The sequence below is a fragment of the Mauremys reevesii genome, linkage group 10 (genome assembly GCF_016161935.1).
Source record: "Mauremys reevesii isolate NIE-2019 linkage group 10, ASM1616193v1, whole genome shotgun sequence".
In the NCBI taxonomy this organism is placed as follows: Eukaryota; Metazoa; Chordata; order Testudines; family Geoemydidae; genus Mauremys; species Mauremys reevesii.
This window is the reverse complement of record NC_052632.1, coordinates 18,564,905-18,581,620: the sequence shown is the minus strand read 5'-3', so window position 1 is coordinate 18,581,620 and position 16,716 is coordinate 18,564,905. Positions and strand designations below refer to the sequence as shown.

The 16,716-nt window shown below is 39.5% G+C and overlaps 1 protein-coding gene across 3 annotated transcripts in view; it reads right to left on the bottom strand.

The window, feature by feature from the left end:
• USP8 (ubiquitin specific peptidase 8) overlaps window positions 1-14,053 on the bottom strand; it is a 33,987-nt gene extending 19,934 nt beyond the window's left edge. Inside the window, exons 1-4 of one of the 3 annotated variants that reach the window (XM_039492734.1) lie at window positions 13,734-14,053; window positions 4,229-4,313; window positions 1,616-1,791; window positions 610-754 (exon numbers count right to left, since the gene is read on the bottom strand). In XM_039492734.1, coding sequence (XP_039348668.1) covers window positions 610-754; window positions 1,616-1,719 — 249 coding nt within the window. In that variant the 5' untranslated portion in view covers window positions 1,720-1,791; window positions 4,229-4,313; window positions 13,734-14,053. The remainder of the gene's footprint in view (window positions 1-609; window positions 755-1,615; window positions 1,792-4,228; window positions 4,314-13,733) is intronic. The other 2 variants (XM_039492733.1, XM_039492735.1) reach the window with 2 other exon arrangements.
• Between the last annotated feature and the right edge of the window lie 2,663 nt (window positions 14,054-16,716).

Here is a 16,716-nt window from a genome sequence, read left to right as displayed (position 1 = left end):
CAGAACACTAAAGTTTACCTACTGAAGGAAAAAATAATCTAAAACTAATTTTATATTATTGCCATAGTTACTCTGTGAATAAGTCAGATGTTCTTCTCTTAAATATTTTAAGAAAAATACCACACTATTTATAAACAAGGCAAATATTCATATGTATGTTAATATTTAATTTTTATAATGTTAACAAGCTCTGGTCACAAGGTTGGGAGAGTAAAAAACATTTTATCCACTTTTTAACTAAGGTTATGTTAATTAAAGGAATAAATAATACTCAATTTAGTTTTGTACCAGAAAAGGACTTTAACAGGAAAGATAGCAGGACTCATACTATTTAATGTCCAGTAGATGATATGCCAATGTAATTAGCAAAGTGTACTGTAGTAGAATAATAAAGGAGGCTTACGATAATGGACTGCCTCGCTTATCAACACGAACTACAAAAGTTTATTTAAATAAATACAATTCCTTTAATGAAATTACTGTCTCAGTAGTGCACACAAATGTAATTCTTTCAACTGCACCTAAAGTCTTCAGATATAAAGACCACTGATTCCAAGTACTTCTGTTACTTCTACCAGTATAAAAAATGCAGTCGGAAAGATATATTACCTGTTGTTGCTTGAAATCAGGTCTTTTTTTAATAAGATTATATACAGTCACATATTTCATATATAGGACGTAGGCCTTTTCTTCATCTCTGTCCAACCTGCATTCCTCTGCTGCCTTGAAGATCTTAAGGGCACTCTGCACATAACTTGAAATTGGAGGGAAAGGGTCGATTAAAAAAACCCACAATTATTGACCTAGTTTTCAAAAGAACAGTTAGTTTTGTAATGAACTCTTGACTTAAATGTTCACATTCTGTGCCCATGTAGTTTAAACATCCCTTTGGCATCACTATCCAAGTTTTACAGTTAAAATATATCACAGCTACTTTTTTCCCCCTGAATTATATTTCTCTTTGCTATTGTTTATTAGCTTGCTAATTAAAGTACTGAAAAGAAATTATTCAGTAATAAATTAAATGGCAGTTTAAAACATTTCAAACAAGAACCCATCTACAGAGGGTCTGTTCAGAACCAGTTCTCTCTAGAATGCAGAGTGGACTGGTTCTTTTAAAGCACTAGTCCTATGAAAACATACAATGAAGTGCATGAAGATTCAGTCTACAAATTCCAAAGTTAGGCTGTTTCTATTCCCATGTGATGGCTGAATTTTTCAGCTGATGATAATAACTTGCATTAATATAGCTTGTTGTCTCGAAGAATCCTAATGCACTTAAAAACTTTCACAGATGTCATGTTCACTTCACTGTTGAAACATTATCTCTTGGATGATCTCTCCATATTTAGATTGACAATCCACAGCAACACTATATAGGACTGAGGGAAGCTATGCTATTGAATTGAAACTCAAGAGAATTTATGTACACAACCTGAGCTGGAATTTGGCCAGAAGTGCAGCACTGCTACTTAATGAGTTAATGCTTACTTAGAAAACTGGTCTACATTATCACCATCTCTATAGAAGAGCACTAAACACTGCATCACTTGTTACTTAGCTGTGGAATTTGAACAATTAAAAAAAAGCCAATTAAACAAGGAAATTCACATACTTTTTTGTACTGGTCTTCTCTGCTTTTATTTCTGTTTTCTTGTTAAGATCTTTCAATGAAGTACAGAGGTATAGTTCCTTAGGTACAGAAGCCACAGCAGGCATGTTAATGTATGGTTACTTATGTCCCTTCAAGGATAGTATGGCTGTTTAAATGTCTCTAATATTGGTGTTTTTCTGAAAATAGAAAGATAGGGTATTATTGAACACATTCTGTTAATGTCTTCAACTGATTTTTAAAATATAGGTTTTAACATGAAGCATAAGAAGTTAAATGCAATAAATCTATATGATTAATTAGCTTAACATACAGATTTGCTCAACTTCAAATGAAGAGCTTATTAGTAATAGAACCCTCTGGAAATTATGCAATAAAGAAAACCTAATTAAATGTAAAAGCACAGTTTTTAACTTAACTGAATCATTGGGCGTACTTTGATTTATGAAACAGAACTGTAGTACCTAATCTGTCAATTACAGAATTGGAAAGAATTGACAAAATTGTGGCACTGCTATTTTTAACACTTATCTATATTATTTTAATAGTGTTAAGTGTAACCTGTTAAGTAAAAAATTAATACCAAATTACTAGTTACATAGAAAAGCTTTTTCCTAATTTAAAAAAACAAATTGTCATGTACTACAGGAAGCGATCATACTTTTACATTTTGTATCTGTAATACCATATTTGTTAATTTGTCTGGTATCTCCCTGAGCTTTAATACTCAGCCAGAAGAGGAGGAACATTACCATAGAAGTTTAGGATATAACCATTTAAATGTTAATTTCCTCAGAGTCCTGTTACTAGTCTTATGTGCTAGCAATGCCAGACAGATGTATTTGAGTTTTTGGATGAATATAAATAAATCCCTCAAAAAATTATGGGGGAGTTATTAAAATATAATTCTAGGAAAATAATTGGAAATGGGAGCAATCTGATGTCTTCATGGTACAACAGGAGGAGAGAGAAAGTAATTCTGAAATTTAGGAGGAGAAAAACTACTTTATCCTACAAAGATTAATTTTAATGTAAAGCCAATAAGTATATCAGAAAGAAATTGACCTTTTATGTATTCATAATCTTAAAAGGATAATTGATTTATGACTTGCTTATGGCTGACCTCTGCACACAGACATTACCCAAGAAAGGTGACTGGTAATACACAGGTAGCAGAGAGCGCTCATGCCAAGTGAAGGCAAGCTGCAATAATCCATAAATTTGCAACATCTCTGCCACACCTCCCTAGATATTAATAACTAGCTTAGACATAATTGCTTTTGTTTTTCATATAGAAGATTCCTCCAGGCAGCCATCAGCGTAACAGCTGGGCATCTTGCACATGTCCACCTTATCCAGTATTATTATTTTACAGTAAATATGATTTTATTCTGAATTAAATCAGACTGTTCAATTTTCATGGAAAGAGAAAATACTGATCGATACCCAAAAAAAAAGAGAAGTCTCTTTTCTTTACTCAAGAAGAAGGGTGGAGTGCGGGGAGGAACTTGACTTGCTAATTTAACCACAGAGAATACTGGTTCAGAAGGGGCCACTCTAAAAACTTGCCCTTATTCATTTTTATGCCCAGACTAGTATAAGTATCAAGAAAAGAAAAACAGTTAGCCCTGTATAAGGAATGAACAAATCTCCTAAATTGCTCTGTGCTAAGTATTATCATTTAGAGGTAATTTCACATTCTTGCTTTTATCTCCTGATTTGATAATCTGACAGTCATCTGAAGCAATGCTTAAATTCATCTTTAATATAGTTAAGGACGTATCTTAACACCTCAAGGTCTGACATCAGGAAGAAGCTTTGTTATTTATCTCTTCAAACTTGCAGCCATAATTTAGGAATGGCTACTATCAAAATTGAGTAATAAGTCAGTTAAAAGCCTGACTTCTCTTGGTTATCAACAGAAATTACTTCATTGTTATGCCCATGTGATATAAAGAGTTCTTTGGTAGTTACCACATCTCACTGTTTCATGGTCTATGTGAAATTAGTTGATGGTCTCAGCCCATTTCCTAGTAGTCAGATGCTTAGATCAGAAAACTAACAACATTAAAAGCCCCAATTGTAAGTCTTAGCAGTGATCCTAAGATCGAATGGGAAAGGAGAATGAACTACCCCCCTCATTCTCAAAAGTGGATAAATGGAAGACTTCAGATGCCTGTGTTCTCAAACAAGCACGTTTCACTAACGACGACAAAAATTCATAGAGTTTAAAAGCCAGAAAGGATCATTAAATCACCTAGTCTGAACTCCTGTATGTACTGTAGAGGCTATAAAATTTGACCCAATTACCTGGTTTTGAACAATTGAACTAATTTGTGTTTGGCTAAAGCATAACTTCCCAAAGGCATCCAGTTTTGATTTGAAGACATCAAAATTTAAGAATCCATCAAATGTTTAGTTTAAGTGAAACACAGAATTAAGAACCTTCCCCTAAAAGGCATATGCAGAGATAGTCAATACTTTCAAAATCCTGCTTTGAAAGAATGTGATAGGTTTGGATACCCTCCCCCCCCCCACGTACTACTTTTTTTTTTTTCCCCGTTTTCTTTTTTATTTATGTACATCTGTTATGTCAGATTTACTCCCGAGCCATACGTTTTTGCTTCTTCAGCTTCTTTTGAGAGATCTTTTTCTTCTGAGCAACTTCCTCTTCTGGCTTCTTGCAAGGTAACAGCCTTTTCTGCACAGGGTGGAGCAAATTTGGGGTAATGCTGCAGTTACGTGAGAAGATTTCATTCTCTTTTTAATAAGATTTTCACATTACTTGTTCAATCCCCCATCTTCAGAGGACAGCCTTAGCTGGCTTCTGTCTTTTTCTAAGGACTGTAAATAAAGACTTCATTTCCCTGAAGCTTTAAGTCCTTTCTAAATATATCTTCAAGGTTCAATGTGTTATGTAACTTTTATATTCTCTGAGACTCTTAGCAGTAGCAGGTAATTGAGAATTATAAACTGTCTTACAAGTATTATAACTTTAAGTGTGAATTCTGACACTGGTATGAAAACTCCCTAGTCTAGAAAACAGACATTTTGTAAAATGGGAAAGATGCTAATAAAAATCTCCCAATAATTGACATTAGAAATTCTATTTGGGATCTAATCTACAATAAATATAGAGTTCTATCTGGTCCAAAATTACTCTAAAGATTTTTTTTATGAGAAAATGAGGTGAGTAGCAGTCTAGCCACTTATTCATTTGTACAATTTCTCAGTAGTGAAGCAAACGTCTTCCCAGATTTTACTATTCTGCTGCTGCGGTTATGAGCCCCAAGATCATGCCATCTACACCACAGTGCTAGATTTAGTTTTCTTTTCCTATCAGAAATGTTTCTTCACTCCCCTTATCTTTTTTTCAAGATTTTTCGAAGAGTAAATTAACTGCCAAACAGTTAACGGCTTTGATTCTATCTGTACATGGGGCACTGGTTTAAGACTGGTGCTCCAGATGCTACTGCACTAAACATAAAATTAATAAGGAAAGGATGTAGGAGTACTGTAACTGTCTTTTTGAAAAGAAATCAACAGATTACTTATTACACTTTTTGGTATCAGACACAATCATGATAAACATTTGGCTTTACTGTGGATTTCATAAATTCATCTAAGATTTCTACTGTAATTTCTAACTTAACCTTGCAAAAGTGCAATACTCAACCTTAAGTATGTAACGGTGACTAGCACCTTCATAATTTTCCAGATCAATGGTTCCCAAACTATAGTCTGTGGATTACTGGTGGTCAAAGAAGTACTCTGTGGTGGTCTCCGGAGAGCTGGCCAGTCACAGAGTGCTGATTCTGGGCCCCCCACTTTTTTAAGCTGCTAAAGCATATTAAAAGAAGCTAAAATACCTTAGTTTTCTAAAATTGCTCTTCGTAACATAGAAATATTATTTGATTGCCAGTGGGAAGGGAAGTGGTCCCTGCAATTGAGTGGGAAAGAGCGTGGCCCACTATGAAAGCTTGAAAACTCCCGATCTAGACTATTTTATAAAACGTGTCTTGAATTTCTCCATAAAGTTGTGTTTTCCTTAAGAATCAGAATTCTAAACAAACATGAATCTACATTGCTAGTGCAGTAGGAGTATGAATGAGGTGAATCAAACTCATCAGAAGTGATGAGACATTTATACAGTGGGTCACTGACTCTCTTCACCCTATCTCCAAAACAGATGAAGAGCTAAAAGGTGATATGGAAAAGCTATGGTGACATAATTTGTTACTGACATTGTTGTGCTGGGCTGAACAGCACTGAGCTATAGTGTTATCTGAACTAAATCAGTTCCAAGGTTCATTTTGTTTTTAATCTGTCATTGTTGCTCCTGGAGACCAACTCCAAAATGGAGGAATAATGAACATTTCCAAATGGAGCAATAGCCTCCTTGGGTAGAGATGGGCTGGAAATAAGACCTATTTAAACAAAAAAGCCACATGTAACAGCAACAACTTATAAGACTCTTAAACAAAAGTGTTTGTGCTCTTCCCACAGTTTTTGCAGCAGAGATAATATTGTTAGATTGGTATTAACATCAATTGACAACGTGAGTTCACACAAACATTTGGGCATAATACAGTTTTATGCAAACTGAAGCTGTAATTAAATACAGAAATGTCAATTTTAGATAAAGTCAAAGCACAAAGAAAAATCAATGCTTGACAGGTCATATGCCTATTTCACAAGAAACAAATGTTTTGTACTCTATACTAAGATTGCTTAACAATGTTCTGTTTAGGCTTTGTCATTATATAGACAAAACCAAAGAGATTCAAAGTTAGTATTCTTTCTTTCCTTAACTCACTATTGCATTTAGTTATTGCAGTAGACTCTAAAAAGTGTGTGATGTTGTCGTCCCGCTATGCCCATACACAAAGTGTATTAGGGACAGAGTAGCAACCTGAGCTCTGGATTTCCTAGCTTCTGTTGACTTAAAAAAAAAAAATCAAAAAAATAAATAAATCAGGTGCTGTTTACAATACAGAATTTAACTAGGGCTGTCAATTAATTGCAGTTAACTCACGTGATTAACTCAAAATAATTAATCACGATTAATCACAGTTTTAATCACACTGTTAAATAGAATACCAATTGAAATATTTATTAAATATTTGTCTACATTTTCATATATATTGTATTCTGTGTTAATTGAAATCAAAGTGTATATTTTATTACAAAAGATAGTATTTTTCAATTCACCTCATACACGTACTGTAATGCAATCTATCATGAAAGTACAACTTAGAAATGTAGATTTTTTTGTTACATAACTTCACTCAAAAACAAAACAATGTAAAACTTTAGCACCTACAAGTCCATTCAGTCCTACTTCTTGTTCAGCCAATCACTAAGAGAAACAAGTTTGTTTACATTTATAGGAGATAATGCTGCCATCTTCTTATTTACAATGTCACCAGAAAGTGAGAACAGGCATTTGCATGGCACTTTTGTAGCTGGCATTGCAAGGTATTTACGTGCCAGATATGCTAAATATTTGTATGCCCCTTCATGCTTCGGCCACCATTCCAGGGGACATGCTTCCATGCTGATGATGCTTGTTAAAAAAATAATGTGTTAATTAAATTTGTGACTGAACTCCTTGGGGAAGAATTGTACATCCCTTGCTCGGTTTTACCCACATTCTCCCATATATTTCATGTCATAGCAGGTCATATGACTGTATGACCCAGCATATGTTGTTCATTTTAAGAACACTTTCACTGCAGATTTGACAAAATGCAAAGAAGGTACTAATGTGAGATTTCTAAAGATAGTCACAGCACTCGACCCAAAGTTTAAGAATCTGAAGTGCCTTCGAAAATCTGAGAGGGATGAGATGTGGCGCATGCTTTCAGAAGTCTTAAAAGAGAAACACTCCAATGCAGAAACTACAGAACTTGAACCACCAAAAAATAAAACCACTACCTTCTGCTGGTGGCATCTGACTCAGATAATGAAAATGAACGTGCTTCGATCTGCACTGCTTTGGATTATTATTGAACAGAACCCGTCATTAGTATGGACGCGTGTCCTCTGGAATGGTGGCTGATGCATGAAGGGACATATGAATCTTTAGTGCATCTGGCACGTAAATATTTTGTGATGCCAGCTACAACAATGCCATGCGACTGCCTGTTCTCATTTTCAGGTGACACTGTAAACAAGAAGTGGGCAGCATTATCTCCTGCAAATGTAAACAAACTTGTTTGGCTGAACAAGTAGTAGTACTCAGTGGACTTGCTGGATCTAAAATTTTACATTGTTTTATTTTTGAATGCAGGTTTTTTTGTACATAATTCTACATTTGTAAGTTCAACTTACATGATAAAGAGATTCCACTACAGTACTTGTATTAGGTGAATTGAAAAATACTATTTCTTCTGTTTTTTACAGTCTAAATACTTGTAATCAAAAATATAAAGTGAGCACTGTACACTTTGTATTCTGTGTTGTAATTGAAATCAATATATTTGAAAATGTAGAAAACATCCAAAAATATTTAAATAAATGGTATTCTATTGTTTAACAGTGAGATTAATTGCATGATTAATCATGATTAATTTTTTTTAAATCGCTTGACATCCCTAAATTTAACATTTCTTTTCAGGGGTTAAAAACAGTCATTGGCTCTTTACTGGAGAAAGGAGTTCAAATTTTGTTCTAGTTTCAGGAAAAAGCAAAGTCACAAAGACACTCCTGCAAAAGAGTCACCTGTGATTACATACCTATGAGGAATATGTCAGTACAGTTTAGAGTTCGCAATTTATTCCTCTGCTGCTTTGACTAGCAGCAGTTCTTGAGATAAACTGAACCACTACCACACACACTGCTTCCAAGTCAACCATTTAATTCAGACTGCTGACAAGTCTCACTGGCTCCCTTCCCTCCATTGGGCTGGCTACAGAAGCTTGTCTTATCTAACTACTGTTACTAGGTAGGGTGCTACTATCCCCTCAGAGGGAAAAATTGATTTATGATCAGTTACAAGAGCACTCAGCTTGGCATTCAGGAGTGGAAACATGACAAGCCATGCTAGTCCATTCACGTCTCCGGGCGGAGTTCCTCTGGGCGGTGTCCGCTGGCTCCCTTGACGCCTTCGAGGAGCAGTGGGCGCTGTCCGGGGTTCTCTGCTCGGTGTCCCCGTCAGGCTCCCTTCTTATGACCCTTTGACCGCACTCCTGTCCCTGTTCTTTTATTAGTTGTCCCCCGCAATTAGTGGGTTTCTAAGGTCCTGTAGATCCTCCCCTTAGGCTGAGGGGGGGATCCGTTAGCATGGGGCGGGCTTCCACCCGCCCCGTTTCCTGGAAACCCAATAGATACCTCCTCTCCTAAATTTCTCTCTCCTTCAGTCTCATACTTTTAAAATATTTCCCCTCAGTGTCTTCCCCACACTTTCACCCAATCACTCCTAGCTCACCTCCTCCACTTCAGTTAAAACACTAGTGGTGCTCATGCCACTCTGCTGCTTCAATCCATCCTAGATTTGCATTAATAGCCTCAGGGGAAGAACTGAATAACCCCTTACCAAATCCCTGACCTAGCCATTCCTCTTACAAAATTCCTTTGTGGAATTACAGGATATATGGGTCCCTGTCTATAGACAGTTTTCTGCATAACTGATCTCCAGAGTCTAAGCATTCACTAAGAAAATTGTTTCCAGATATTATAGTTGCAAAAAAACACAATTTTTTTAACCGAGTGTAAGAGCCAGTGTACACTGCATAGATTCTAAGGCCAGAAGGGGCCACTGTGATTATCTAGTCTGACCGCCGATATGACGCAGGCCATAAGGCTTCCCAAAAATAATTCCTAGAGCATATCTTTCAGAAAAACATCCAATCTTGATTTAAAAATTGTTGGTGATGGAGAATCCACCATGACCCTTGCTAAATTGTTCCAGTGTTAATTACACTCCCCATTAAAAATTTTGTTTTATCAGTCTGAATTTGTCTAGCTTCAACTTCCAGCCATAGGATCATGTAATACCTTTCTCTGCTAGATTGAAGAGCCCATTATTAAATATTTGTTCCCTGCGTAGATACTTATACAGTACAAGCTTTGTTTATCTGACAAGTTGAAGGACTGGGGGGGGTGCTGGTAAGTGAAAAATGCCAGTTAACTAAGAGAGAGTGAGTTTGAGGGCATGGGGTTGGGGCACGGGAGGGGGTGCGGGGTGCAGGCTCTGGGAGGGAGTTGGTACAGGGCCGGATAACACAGCTTTTACTGTATTCTGTACTCAAATCACCCCTTAACCTTCTCTTTGTTAGACTCTAGGAGCTCAGTCTATTTAGTTTATCACTATAAAACACATTCTCTAATCCTCTAATAATTCCAATGGCTCTTTTCTGAACCCTCTGATTTATCAACATCCTTCTAAAATTGTGGGCACCAGAACTGGAATCCAGCAGTGGTCGCACCAGCGCCAAATACAGATGTAAAATAACCTCTCTACTCCTACTCGAGATTCCCGTTTATGCATCCCAGGATTGCATTAGCACCTTTTTTGGCCACAGCATCACACTGGGAACTCATGTTGAGCTGATTATCCACCTCAACTCCCAAATCTTTTTCAGAATCACTGCTTTCTGGGATAGTCCACCATCCTGTGAGTATGGCCTACATTCTTTGTTCCTAGATGTATACATTTACATTTAGCCATATTAAAATATATATTGTTTGCTTGCACCTAGTTTACCAAGCAATCCAAATTTCTCTGAATCAATCACCTGTCCTCTTCATTTCTTAACACGTCCCCAATTTGTGTCATTTGAGTACTTTATTAGTGATGATTTTACGTTTTCTTCCAGAGTATTGATTAAAATGTTAAATCCCTGCAGGGCCTCCCTAGAAACATATCCCATTCAATGACGATTCCCTGTTTACAGTTACATTGAGACCTATCAATTAGTCAGTTTTTAATTCATTTAATGTGTGTTATGTTAATTTTATATTCTAGATTTTTATTTAAAATATCATGCAGTACCAAGTCAAACGTCTTATACAAGTCTAAGAATATTACATCAACACTACTACCACTCTAAAGTTTTGCAGGCATAGTTATGTCTGTAAGGAGGGTGACTTTTATTTGTTAAAAGAGATAAGATAAAAGTATAAGCGATAGCAGTATAAGCACTCTAATACCAATAATCTGCATCTACACTAGAAGGCTTTTGCTTATTTAACTACGCTGATATAGTTAAACCAGCAAAACCCTCTGAATGTAGACTAGACTTAAATCAGTAATGTGTCTTCCTGAGTCTGCAGACAGTATAAAACAATAGATCTAAGAGCTGTAAACTACTCTACTCATTATAAGTGTTAATACTGAAGAAAAACAAGTGCCCATATTAACTATTGAATTGCTTGTCATCTTAACAAGATAACCAATTAGTGTTTGTTTATCCCAAGCCCCCACCAGTGTCATCCCAAGTGCCAAGAGCCTACTTAGGCCCCAATCTGGCAAAGATTTACACATGTGCCTAACTTTACTACCACGAAGAGTTCCAATGATTTCAAAGGGATTATTCCCAGTAGTAAAGTTAAACATGTGAACGTCTCTTTTAGGATTGGGCCTCTACTTGCTAAAATTTCCCTCTTTCAACTTTGACAATGCAGTTCTGTGTTGTTACTGCAGCATATTGAAAATTTAGGGGCAGAGTAAAACTGAATTTAAAATAATAATATATACAGGAGCTGTATTGATCCTATTTTAATATTTAATGCAAGTAACACTCCCTTTTTAAAAACATTTACCCGAGCTGCTGTCAAATTTCCATATTGCTGCATCTGAATACTACAAAAACTAACACAGAATCCTGTGGCACCTTATAGACTAACATCCGACCAAGTGGGTATTCACCCACGAAAGCTCATGCTGCAAAACGTCTGTTAGTCTATAAGGTGCCACAGGATTCTTTGCTGCTTTCACAGATCCAGACTAACATGGCTACCCCTCTGATACAAAAACTTAGGGGCTAGTTAACAAGGAAATACATGGGACTTTTTTGTAAACAAACATTTTCATAGAATACCATTTTCACTTCATTTTGTAAATAGCATTTAATCTGTTATGACCAGGAAACTAAATTTTGATTTAATCAGTCCACTAAAACTAAAAGGCCACATCCTATCCTTGGCTCTAATGGCAAAGGCCAAGCATGGCTGAGACACCCTCTAGAAACTCTCTAAGGTTCACCTCACTGAAGTTCCCCAAAAGTTCCTTTCAATGAGACAGGGAGTGATGCTCAACATCCAAGGAGGACCTGGGTCTCCATTTGGCAGATGTCAGAACATCTGCTAGACTGACTACCTCCTACAAGATTCCTCTATTATAGCACAACACCCCCAGAAGCTATGCTGCACTGACAGAGTTAGGAGGATAGGGTCTGTACTCACTGCCTCAGGCTGCCGACCCGGGGCAGGCCCACGTCCGAACAATACCGCTGAGGAGACTCTACATGGCCATAGTTGCTGAGACAGAACTCAAGTGGACTCCTCCCAACCCAATCCCAACCTCTAGACTAAATAACCTATGTGTAAAAGATCTTTTACATAGTTAATTAATGATTGTATTTACAGAGGATATGAGTAAGCAGTGACTATAATAACCAGTGGAAATAATGGAATATGCTACTTGCAACATGACTCTGCTGTCTTTTTGACCTAGACTGACATGGCAAGTATTGCACACCACGTTCTGGTAGGTAGTGAAGAATTAATCTTTTTATACATATTTAATGTCCAAGAATTCAGTAAGTGGGAGACAGGTTTCTCCCAATTTTAAAAGTTAAGTTTACTGCCTACATTCTGCATGCAAATATTTGATCTTGTTTTGTTAGAATTAGATTTGTGAATCTACTCTTAAAATTTTTCAAGATTAACGTTTTAGTGACTGTTTGTCTCAGATTGCATGACTGACTGATTCCAATGGAACTCCACATGGGAATATGGTCCTTCAGTGCAGATTCCCACTGATCCGTGTGAAAAGATTTCAGATTGCAGGATCAAGGCTCATATTATCAACTGTTCAAAAGCACTTTAGCACTTTTGAGGAAGCCCTTTACTTGACTGCTAGATGAATACATGTTGTCAGGTAGTTTAGGCCAGAAAATTGGTTTTGTAAACTATTGTTGTGTACACAACTCTAAACTACTAAAAAAGTTAGTGACTTTAAAGAAAGGGGGGGGGGGGAAGTTCAGTGAAAAATAATTCAATCCAAACAAGTTACTGTAGAAATAAGGGAACCAGAAAGTGAAACTGGCTAACTTGTATATTTATCCAAATTGCGTGAGGTGCCAAATATATTTTATTTATTTATTTAACTTTCTACCACTTATTGTAATTTGTTTTGGTTTTTAATCACTAAAGTGGTAATACAAGGCTACTTTAATTTTTGTTTTTTAACCAGACAGTTTCCTTTTGATATAGCTGTGGGCACCCTAAGTCCTTCAAAATAGACACCACACACCACACCATGGCAGCTCCCAAAACTATGGATCTGCATACTTCACCCAGCATAAAACATTCATAATGCTTGTTAAACTATCAAAATAAAATCATAACTTGTTTCCTGAAGCTCTTACAGTGCTTTACAAACATTAAGCCTCCTGATCAGGTGCCTAGAGCCAGTTCCATTTTACCTACCGGTAAACTGAGGCTGAAGAGGATTAAGTGACAAGGTCACACAAGCAAGTTACTGGCAGTCAGGAACAGGACCCCCAGCCCTGGATACCAGTCCCCTCCGCTAACCCATCCCCGCACCACCCTCTCCTGTCCTGCAGGGCCTCCAGCCAGTCTCCCCTCCTGTTCCCCGACCAGCCCCACTGTCCCCCATGCGCCCACACTGAGCCCCTGTCCCTCACCAGCCCGCACGACTGTCCTGCACAGCCCGGCCTGGGCAGCCCTGGATCTCGGATCGGCTCAGCGGTCCGGGTAAGCGATGGGCTGCCCCGAGCCAGGACCTGCCCCCGGAGCCCCGCCAGCCCTCACAGCCGAGCCCGCACCTACGGCCGGAGGAAGAGGCCGTCTCCCATCCGGGCCTCTCACTCGCGTTCTGCCCTCGAGCCCGGCCACCAGGCCCAGGCAGGCGGGCGGCCGGGTCCGTACTCACCGCCGGGGAGACTCGCTGCCTCAAGCTGCCGGCCCGGGGCAGGCCCATGTCCGAGCACTACCGCTGAGGAGACTCTACGCGGCCATCGCTGCTGAGGCGGAACTCGAGTGGGCTCCTCCCACTCCACCCCCCAAGCTCCCCCTGCGAGGGCGGGCGCTCTCCCGCAGCCTCGCCGGGACACGTCCCCCTGGGGCGGGGAGACACTCCCGGGCTAAGCTGGGGGCAGGTGAAGCGGCCAGGTACCGGCGTCGGCACGCTGGGATGCGACCCTAGGCCGTGTGGGAAGGAGCGTGCGCGGATCTGGAGAGAGCCGGAGTCAGGAGGCCTGGGCTCTGCGCCAGGCTGTGGGAAGGCGTGTGGCGGAGCGAGTCAGGCTGGCAGAGCTCTAGCCCCAATGATCCGGGCCTTGTAGCAGCTGTAGGAAGGAGCGTGGTCAGAACTGGGTACTAGGACTCAGGATTCCAGACTCAGGGGGGTGGTGTATGTTTACACTGCACCCTAAGTTATCCATGACTCAGGTTTGAGCACAAAGCCCCCTTCCGTCCGCACACAAATCAGTCCAACTTGGCTTAGGAAGCACTAAGGACCCTGCTAGAGGAGTGGATCAGAGCCCAAGTCCAACTGTGACTCAAGTCCGAACCTTGTCATTTTTCAGTGTGGACACAGCACAAGCCACAGACTTGAGTCAGAAGGTCTTTGTAGGGCAATATGGACGTGTTAGCACAGCTGTGAGACCCACGTCTAGCTATTGTAAACCATTTGCAATGCACTATTGTGGCTCCCCTTCCCTCTAGAGCAGTGTTTCCCAAACTTGGGATGCCACTTGTGTAGGGAAAGCCCCTGGCAGGCCAGGCTGGTTTGTTTACCTGCCCCGACGCTGCTTCCAGCAGCCCCCATTGGCCTGGAGCAGCGAACCATAGCCAGTGGGAGCCACGATTGGCTGGACCTGCGAATGCGGCAGGTAAACAAACCGTCCTGGCCCGCCAGGGGCTTTCCCTACACAAGTGGCATCCCAAGTTTGGGAAACACTGCTCTAGAGCTCAGATATAGCCTTGAAATACATCTACTTTCCAAAGTGAAGGAAAAAGAAAAAAGGAATTATACAATAGTGTGGCATACATTTTTTATTAGCATGGGTTTGGGATAAGTGAATTAATCATGAATCGCAATGCAACAAGTGAGATGTTCAGGTCATCCCAAAAGCATGCTAATAAAACCTTAGTACCAGAGCAACATGAATTCTCTATATGCCAAATATATTAAGCAAATCACATAAGCATGTGCTTACCTTAAGAATGTATTAAGTACTCTACTGGATCAAGGCCTTAGAGAACAATTTTTTTTAAAAATGTTATTGTTGTATTCCTCTGTCTGTAAAGACAGGTTCCCTTAGTACCAGGAGTCTAGTTTGTGGAAGCAGGGAAAGAAAAGAAAGGGTTTAAGTGCAGCCATTTAAGTGTCAGAGACAGAGCAACTGTTCTGTCAAGTCTTAGCCTAATATTGCAAGACCTGTAGAAGCAGGACTCATGTCAGAAGCGAGTGGAAAACAGCAGAATAGTCAGTGTGACCTACCCTTGAGATAATGATGTTTGAGAAGAGAAAGTGAGAAAATACTGGAATAGATAGAAAATAGCCTAAATAAAATGCAGATATTTTTAATTAATGCATGTCACAAAGAAGTATAAATGCTTGTGTGATTTTGCTTGTACTTTGGAGAAACTGAGGCAGAGATGCTCTCTATCAGCTGTGTTCTTCCCTTGCAATTGCATGTCCTGAATAAAGCTGTCTCTGATTTTGTTGCTTCCAACCTGAGAGTGGAGTTTGTTTCTTCCACAAGTTAAATAAAACTGATTTTTTTTAAATACTTCAAAAAATTACCTGAAATAGTTTTTATTCATATAAAAACATCACAGCTTTAAAGTCCAATATCTCAAGGCCTTCCAGGGCTAGAAGCAAGTTTTTTGTATCCCACTGAAAAGCTATGAAAGAGAAAGTTACTCACCCTGTGCAGTAACTGAGGTTCTTCGAGATGTGTGTCCCTATGGGTGCTCCACTTCAGGTGCGCCATCCATTGGAGATCTTCGGTACCAGTGCCCGGTCGGGACATACATGCGCAGTTGGTGTCTCGCAGCATCATTTGACTCTGCTTGGCGTGTGTGTGTTCCGACCCCCTCAGTTCCTTCTCCACCATCAAACTCCAAAGTAGAGGGGAGGAGGATGGCTAGTGGAGCACCCACAGGGACATACATCTCGAAGAACCTCAGTTACTGCACAGGGTAAGTAACCTTCTCTTCTTTGAGTGGTGTCCCTATGGGTGCTCCACTTCAGGCGAATGTAGAGCAGTACCCACTATGGTTGGGGGGACTTTGGAGTTGCAGGTTTGACAGTGACAGACAGTACTGTATGACTTACTATAGTGTCCCCTCTGGCATCTTGTATGATGGCGTGGTGTTTGGCAAACGTATGGTCTGACGACCATATAGCTGCTTTGCGTATGTCAATAATGGTACCTTTTGTAGGAACACTACCGATGTTGACACAGCTCGAGTGGAATGAGTTCTGATGCCGTCAGGAGGTTCAACGTCGTGGATCTGGTAGCAGGACCTAATACAGTCAGAGATCCACTTGGAGAGACGCTGTTGCAAAATAGCAGCTCCTTTGGAGTGTTCTGCAGTAGATATGAAGAGTCTAGGTGATTTACTAAATTATTTTGTTCTGTCCAAGTAGAAGGCAATTGCCCTTCTAACATCGAGGATATGAAGTGCTGCTTCCTGTGGATTTTTGTGGGGTTTGGGGTAAAAAGTGTGGAGGTGTATCGACTGTTTAAGGTGGAAAGAGGACACCACCTTTGGCAGAAATGTAGGGTGTAGTCGCATCGTGATCTTGTCCTTAAAGAAATTAGTGTATTGGGGGTTGGCCACGAGTGCACTTATTTCCCCGACCTGTCTGGCAGATGTGATGTCCACGAAGAATGCAACCTTCA